This window comes from Homarus americanus, unplaced genomic scaffold, assembly GCF_018991925.1.
Source record: "Homarus americanus isolate GMGI-L3 unplaced genomic scaffold, GMGI_Hamer_2.0 scaffold20383, whole genome shotgun sequence".
Classification (NCBI taxonomy): Eukaryota; Metazoa; Arthropoda; class Malacostraca; order Decapoda; family Nephropidae; genus Homarus; species Homarus americanus.
The window spans coordinates 1-8,174 of NW_024755468.1; the positions used below are offsets into that span (position 1 = coordinate 1).

General features: G+C 67.3%; 2 protein-coding genes across 2 annotated transcripts; both read left to right on the plus strand.

Annotated features, from left to right (window-relative positions):
* Nucleotides 1-261: 261 nt before the first annotated feature.
* On the plus strand, nt 262-5,593 carry LOC121856533 (proline-rich extensin-like protein EPR1; the record flags this gene model as incomplete). The annotated part of the gene is made up of 8 exons (XM_042352129.1): nt 262-1,584; nt 1,809-1,919; nt 2,027-2,443; nt 2,797-2,928; nt 3,115-3,807; nt 4,154-4,466; nt 4,587-5,120; nt 5,231-5,593. Coding segments are annotated over 8 exons (3,886 nt in total), but the record flags the coding sequence as incomplete, so codon positions are not given.
* Nucleotides 5,594-5,944: 351 nt separating this feature from the next.
* LOC121856532 (leucine-rich repeat extensin-like protein 5) lies at nt 5,945-7,406 on the plus strand. Its single transcript, XM_042352128.1, has 2 exons — nt 5,945-6,508; nt 6,729-7,406. Exons 1-2 carry the CDS (start codon nt 5,945-5,947, stop codon nt 7,404-7,406), a joined length of 1,242 nt encoding a protein of 413 aa, XP_042208062.1.
* Nucleotides 7,407-8,174: the final 768 nt, after the last annotated feature.

An 8,174-nucleotide genomic window follows, 5' to 3' on the forward strand; every position in this document is an offset into this window, starting at 1 on the left:
CCCTGCCCCAGGATACTCTCCTGCAACCCAAGACGCCCCCGTGCCCCAGGAACACTCCGCGGCCCCAGGATACTCCGCCTGCCCCAGGATACTCCCCTGTGCCCCAGGATACCTCCTGCCCCAGGATACTTCCCCAACCCCAGGACAGGCCCCCATGCCCCAGGATACCACCCGTGCCCCAGGATACCTGCCGTGCCCCAGGATACTTCCCTGTGCCCCAGGATACTCCCCAGTGCCCCAGGATACTCCCCCGTGCCCCAGGATACTCAGCTGCACTCCCCCGTGCCCAGGATACCCCCAGTGCCCCAGATACTCCCCAGTGCCCCAGGATACCTGCCGTGCCCCAGGATACTCCCCTGCCTCAGGATACCCCCCTGCCTCAGGATACCCCCGTGCCCCAGATACCCCCCGTGCCCCAGGATACCCCCTCTGCCCCAGGACACTCCCCCTCGGCCCCAGGACACCCGCCTGTGCCCCAGGATACTACCCCTGCCCCAGGATACCCCCTGGCCCAGAATACTACCCTGTGCCCCAGGATACCCCCCGTGCCCCAGGATACCCCCTGTGCCCCAGAATACCTCCGTGCTTCCAGGATACCCCCGTGCCCTCCCCTGAGCCCCAGGACACCTCCGTGCCCCAGGATACTCCCCCGTGCCCCAGAATACTACCCCGTGCCCCAGGATACCCCCCCGTGCCCCAGGATACTCCCCTGTGCCCCAGAATACCCTCCTGTGCTTCCCCATGCCACCCCCCTGTGCCCCACTCCCCAGCCCAGGATACTCCTCCTGCCCCCTGTGCCCCCCGGCCCCAGGACACCCCCTGCCCCCTGGCTCAGGATACTCCCCCGTGCCCCAGGATACCCCCCGTGCCCCAGGATACCCCCTGTGCCCCAGAACACCCCCCCGTGCCCAGGACACCTCGCGGCTCCAGAACTCCTGCCCCAGGATACCCCCGTGCCCCAGGATACTCCCCGCCCCAGAATACTCCCCCACACTTCCCCTGCCCCAGGATCCCCTCCCCCCCCCAGCACACCCCCAGCCCCCCTGCCCCCAGTGCCCCCCCGTGCCCGATACCCCTCCCTCCCCCCGCCCCAGGACTCTCCAGGCCCAGACTCCCCCTGCCCCAGGATACTCCCCCGTGCCCCAGAATACCACCTGTGCCCCAGGATACTCCCCGTGCCCCAGGATACCCCTGTGCCCCAGAATACCTCCGTGCTCAGGATACCCCCGTGCCCCAGGATACCCCCCCTGTGCCCCAGGATACTCCTCCTGTGCCCCAGGATACTCCCCCGTGCCCAGAATACTCCCCGTGCCCCAGGATACTCCCCGTGCCCCAGAATACTCCCCGTGCTCCTGCCCCAGCCCCTCAGCCCCAGGATACTCCCCTGCCCCAGAATACCCTGCGCTCAGGATACCCCCTGTGCCCCAGGATACTCCCTGCCCCACACTCCCAGCCTCCCAGGATACTCCCCTGTGCCCCAGGATACTCCCGTGCTCAGGATTCCCCTGTGCCCCAGGATACCCCCCCTGTGCCCCACCCTCCCGCGCCCCAGGATACTCCCCTGCGGCCCCAGGATACTCCCCCGTGCCCCAGGATACTCCCCCCCCCGTGCCCCAGAACACCCTCCAGCTCCCTGTGCCCCAGGATACTCCCCGCCCCAGGATACTCCCCTGTGCCCCAGGATACTCCCCGTGCCCCAGAACACTGCCCCAGGATACTCCCGTGCCCCAGACACCCCTGTGCCCCAGGATACTCCCCGTGCCCCAGGACACTCCCCTGTGCCCCAGGATACCCCCCCCGTGCCCCAGAATACTCACCTGCACCCCACCCCCAGTGCGCCACCCCCTGCCCAGAGACTCCCCAGTGCCCCAGGCACCCCCCGTGCCCAGGATACTCCTGCCTGAGGACACTGGCCTCAGGTACTCCCCGTGCCCCAGGATACCCCCCGTGCCCCAGGATACCTCCGCTCAGATACCCCCTGCCCCAGGATACTCCCTGTGCCCCAGAACACTCTCCTGTGCCCCAGGATACTCCCCTGTGCCCCACTCCCCGTGCCCCAGGACACCCCCGTGCCCCCACCCCCAGCACTCCCCTGTGCCCAGGACACTCCCCTGCCCCCAGGATACCCCTGTCCCCAGTGCCCCAGATACTCCCCGTGCCCCCCCCCCCAATGCCCCCCAGGATGCTCCCTGCCCGTGCCCCAGAAACTCCTGTGCCCCAGGACCTGTGCCCCAGGATACCCCCGTGCCCCAGACTCCCCCGTGCCCGTGACACTCCCAGCGCCCAGGATGCTCCCCCCTGTGCCCCCTGATACTCCCCCAGCCCTCCGTGCCCCAGAACACTCCCCTGTGCCCCAGGATACCCCCCTGTGCCCAGGATACCCCCCGTGCCCCAGGATACCCCCTGTGCCCCAGGATACTCCTCCGTGCTCCAGGACACCTCCGTGCCCCAGGATACCCCCCGTGCCCCAGACACCCCCCTGGCCCCTGACACTCCCCCGTGCCCCAGGATACCCCCGTGCCCCAGGATACCCCCCCGTGCCCCAGGATACCCCCTGTGCCCCAGGACACCTCCTGCCCCAGGACACACTCCCCGCCCCAGAATACCCCGCGCCCCAGGCACTCCTGTGCCCCAGAACACTCCGTGCCCCAGGATACTCCCCCCTGTGCCCAGTGCCCCAGGATACTCCCCTGCCCAGGATACCCCCCTGTGCCCACACACTCCCCATGCCCCAGCATACTCCCCTGCCCCAGGATTCTCCAGTGCCCCCTGTGCCCTGGATACCCCCTGCCCCAGATACCCCCCTGCCCCAGGATACTCCCGTACCCCAGGATACCCCCCCGTGCCCCAGGACACTCCCAGTGCCCCAGGATACCCCCGTGCCTCCGCCCCAGGATACTCCCGCCCAGGATACCTCCCCGTGCCCTGGTGATACCCCTGTGCCCCAGATACTCCCCTGCCCCAGGATACTCCCCGTGCCCCAGGACACCCCTGCCCCAGGACACCCCCAGTGCCCCAGACACTCCCCCCGTGCCCCAGGATACCTCCCCTGCCTCAGGATACTCCCGTGCCCAGGATACCCCCCCTGTGCCCCAGATACTCCCCGTGCCCCAGGATACCTCCCCTGCCACTCCCCGCCCCAGGATACTCCCCTGCCCCAGGACCCCCCTGCCCCCCCGTGCCCCAGGACACCCCCGTGCCCCAGGATTCCCCTGCCCCAGAATACTCCCCGTGCCCAGGATACCCCGTGCCCAAGAACACCCCCTGTGCCCCAGCACTCCCCCTGCCCCAGGATCTCGTGCCCTGGCTCCCCGTGCCCAGGATACTCCCCTGTCCCCAGGATACTCCACCTGACCCCAGATACTCCCCAGTGCCCCAGGATACTCCCCCGTGCCTAAGCACACTCCCCAATGCCCCAGGATACCTGCTTCAGGATGCCCCCTGTGCCCCAAGATACCCCCTGCCCCAGACTCCCGTGCCCCAGGACACTCCCCCCGTGCCCCAGGATACTCCCCCGTGCCCCAGATACTCCCCCGTGCCCCAGAACACTCCCCCCGTGCCCCAGGATGCTCCCCTGTGCCCCAGGATACCCCCGTGCCCCAGGACACCTCCGTGCCCCAGAATACTCCCCTGTGCCCCAGGATACTCCCCCCGTGCCCCAGGACCCCCTGTCCCAGGATACTCCCCCGTGCCCCAGGATACTCCCCGTGCCCAGGATACTCCTCCCGTGCCCCAGGATACTCCCCCGTGCCCCAGGACACCCCCCCGTGCCCCTGATACTCCCCCCGTGCCCCAGGATACTCCCCCGTGCCCCAGGATACCCCCCCCGTGTCCCACCTGCCCCAGGACCTCCTGTGCCCCAGGACACCCCCCCCCCCTGGCCCCAGGCACTCTCCTGTGCCCCAGGATACCCCCCCCGTGCCCCAGATACTCCCCCTGCCCCAACACCCCGTGCCCCAGGATACCCCCGTGCCCCAGGATACCCCCTGTGCCCACACACTCCCCCATGCCCCAGCACTCCCCGTGCCCCAGGATTCTCCCCAGTGCCCCAGGTACTCCCCGTGCCCTGTTCCCCACTCCCTGCATGCCCCCAGCCCCCTGTGCCCCACTCCCCTGTGCCCCAGGATACCCCCCCGTGCCCCCTGTGCCCCAGGATACCTCCTGTGCCCCAGACACTCCGTGCCCCCTGTGCCCCCCGTGCCCCAGGATACCCCCTGTGCCCCAGGATACTCCCCGTGCCCCAGGATCCCCCAGCCCCCTGCCCCTGTGCTCCAGCCCACTCCCCCCCTGCCCAAGCACTCCCCCGTGCCCCAGGCCCTCTGTCCCGTGAACTCCCCCGTGCCCCAGGATACCCCCGTGCCCCAGGATACTCCCCCATGCCCCAGGACACTCCCCCGTGCCCAGATACCCCCCGTGCCCCAGGATACTCCCGCCCCAGGATACCCCCCGTGCCCCAGATGCTCCCCGTGCCCCAGGATACTCCCCGTGCCCCAGGATACTCCCCCGTGCCCCAGGATACTCCCCGTGCCCCAGGATACTCCCAGTGCGAATATCCTCCGTGCTGAGATACTTCCCCACGTGCCCAGGATACTCCCCGTGCCCAGGATACTCCCCGTGCCCCAGAATACTCCTCCGTCTTCAGGATGCTCCCCGTGCCCCAGGATACTCCCCGTGCCCAGAATACTCTCCGTGCCTCAGGATGCTCCCATGCTAGGACACTCCCCGTGCTTCAGGATACTTCCCCGTCAGGATCTCGTGCCCCAGAATACTCCTCCGTTGCTGGGATACTCCCCGTGCCCCAGGATACTCCCCGTGCCCCGGATATCCCCGTGCCCCAGGAATACTCCTCCGTGCCTCAGGATACTTCCCCGTGCCCAGGATACTCACCGTGCCCCAGGATACTCCCCCGTGCCCCAGGATACTCCCCCGTGCCCAGAATACTCCCCGTGCCCCAGAATACTCCCCGTGCCCAGGATACTTCCCCGTGCCCCAGGATTCTCCAGTGCCCAGGATACTCCCCGTGCCCCAGGATACTCCCCGTTCCCAGATACTCACCCGTCCCCAGGATACTCCCAGTGCCCCAGGATACTCCCCGTGCCCCAGGACCTCCCCATGCCCAGGTTACTCCCCGTGCCTCAGGATACTCCCCCCTGCCTGAGATGCTCCCCGTGCCCCAGGATACCGTGCCCAGGATACTCCCCGTGCCCCAGGATACTCCTCCGTGCTCCAGGATACTCCCCCGTGCCCCAGGATACTCCCGTGCCCAAAACTCCCCGTGCCTGAATATCCCGTCCGGATACTCCCAGTGCCCCGGATACTCCCCCGTGCCCAGGATGCTCCCCCCGTGCCCCAGGATACTCCCCCGTGCCCAGAAGACTCCCCCGTGCCTCAGGATACTCCCCGTGCCCAGAATACTCCCCGTGCCCCAGCATACTTCCCCGTGCCCAGGATTCTCTCCAGTGCCCCAGGATACTCCCCGTGCCGGGATACTCCCCGTTCCCCAGGATACTCACCCATTGCCCAGGATACTCCCAGTGCCCAGGATCTCCCCCGTGCCCAAAATGCTCTGCCCCCAGGATGTCCTCCGTGCTAGGATGCTCCCGTGCCCCAAGATGCTCCCCCGTGCCCCAGAAGACTCCCCGTGCCCCAGGATACTCCCCGTGCCCCAGGATACTCCCCCGTGCAGAATACTCCCCGTGCCCCAGAATACTCCCCCGTGCCCCAGATGCTCCCCGTGCCCCGGATGCTCTTGGATACTCCCCCGTGCCCCAGAATACTCCCCCGTGCCCAGGATACTCCCCGTGCAGGATACTCCCCGTGCCCAGGATACTCCCCGTGCCTCAGGATACTCCCCCCGTTGGGATACTCCACCGTGCCCAGGATACTCCTGCCTCCGATTCTCCCGTGCCCAGGGTACTCGTGCCCCAGAATACTCCCCATTGGGATGCTCCCCCGTGCCCAGAATATCCCCAATGCCCCAGGATACTCCCGTGCCTCAGGATACTCCCCCGTGCCCAAGAATATCTCCAATGCCCAACATACTTCCCGTGCCCAGGATTCTCTCCAGTGCCCCAGGATACTCCCCGTGCCCCAGGATACTCCCCGTTCTGGATACTCCGTACCCCAGGATACTCCGTGCCCGGATACTCCCCATGCCCAGACCCCCCAGGATACTCACCCGTGCCTCAGGATCTCCCCCGTGCTGAGCCTCCCAATGCGGATACTCCCCGTGCCCCAGGATACTCCCCCGTTCCCAGGATACTCCCCGTGCCTCCAGGATACTCCCCCTGAGATACTCCCCATGCCCCAGGATACTCCCCGTGCCCCAGGATGTCCCCAGTGCCCCAGGAAACTCCCCATTGGATGCTCCGTGCCCCAGGATACTCCCAGTGCCCCAGGATACTCCCCCGTGCCCAGGATGCAGGATCTCCCCCGTGCTGAGACCTCCCCGTGCCCCAAGTACTCCCCGTGCCCAGGATACTCCCACCGTGCCCCAGAATACTCCCCCGTGCCCCAGGATACTCTCCCGTGCCCCAGGATACTCCCCCGTGCCCCAGGATGCTCCCCGTGCCCCAGGATACTCCCCCGTGTTGGGATGCTCCCTCGTGCTTCAGGATCTCCCCCGTGCCCAGGATACTCCCCGTGCCCCAGGATACTCCTCCGTGCCCCCAGGATACTCCCGTGCCCCAGGATACTCCCGTGCCCCAGGATACTCCCCCGTGCCCCAGGATACTCCCCCGTGCCAGGATCTCCCCGTGCCCCAGGATACTCCCCTGCCTCAGAGATCCCCCGTGCCCCAGGATACTCCCCTGCCTCAGGATACTCCCGTGCTCAGGAGTGCTCTCCAGTGCCCCAGAATACTCCGTGCCCAAGAATACTCCCCCAGTGCCTCAGGATACTCCCCGTGCCCAAGAATGCTCCCCATGCCCAGCATTCTTCCCCGTGCCCCAGGATTCTCTCAGTGCCCCAGGATACTCCCCCGTGGGACCTCCCCATTCCCAGGATACTCACCCGTACCCCAGGATGCTCCCAGTGCCCAGGATACTCCCCGTGCCCCAGGATACTCTGTGCCCCAGGATCTCCCCGTGCCTCAGGATACTCCCCCGTGCCCAAATACACCCAATGCCCCAGGACCCCGTGCCCCAGGATACTCCCCGTGCCCAGGATACTCCCCGTGCCTCAGGATACTCCCCGTGCCCAAGAATGCTCCCCAGTGCCCCAGGATGCTCCCGTGCCCAGGATATTCCCAGTGCTTTGAATACTCCCCGTGCCCCAGGATGCTCCCCCGTGCCCAGGATGCTCCCCGTGCAGGATGCTCACCGTGCCCCAGGATGCTCCCCGTGCCCCAGGATACTCCACCGTGCCCAGGACTCCCCGTGCCCAGGATACTCTCCCGTGCCCCATAATACACCCCGTGCCCCAGGATACTCCCCGTGCCCAGAGATGCCCCGTGCCCCCAGATGCTCCTGGTAGCTGGATCTCCCCGTGCCCCAGGATGTCCAGTGCCCCAGGATACTCCTCGTGCCAGGATCTCCCCGTGCCCAGGATACTCCCGTGCCCCAGGTCTCCTCGTGCCCAGGATACTACCCCGTGCTCAGGATACTCCCCGTGCCCCAGGATACTCCCCGTGCCCAGGATACTCCCATTGCCCAGGATACTCCCCGTGCTTCAGGATACTCCCCGTGCCCCAGGATACTCCCCGTGCCCCAGGATACTCCCCGTGCTTGGATACTCTCCCGTGCCTCGAGATACTCCCCGTGCTCCAGGATACTACCCCGTGCCCCAGGATACTCCCGGGCCCCAGGATACTCCCCGTGCCCCAGGATACTCCCCGTGCCCAGGATACTCCCAGCCTGAGATGCTGTGCCCCAGGATCTCCCCGTGCTGGGATACTCCCCGTCCCCAGGATACTCCCCGTGCCCCAGGATACTCCCCGTGCTAGGATACTCCCCGTGCCCAGGATACTCCCCTGCCGTGCTCCCATGGATACTCCCGTGCCTCAGGATACTCCCGGCCCCAGGATACTCCCCGTGCCCCAGGATACTCCACCGTGCCCCAGGATACTCCCCGCGCCTAGGATACTCCCCCGTGCCCCAGGATACTCCCGTGCTGGGATGCTCTCGGGATGCTCCCCCGTGCCCCAGGATACTCACCCGTGCCCCAGGATACTCCCC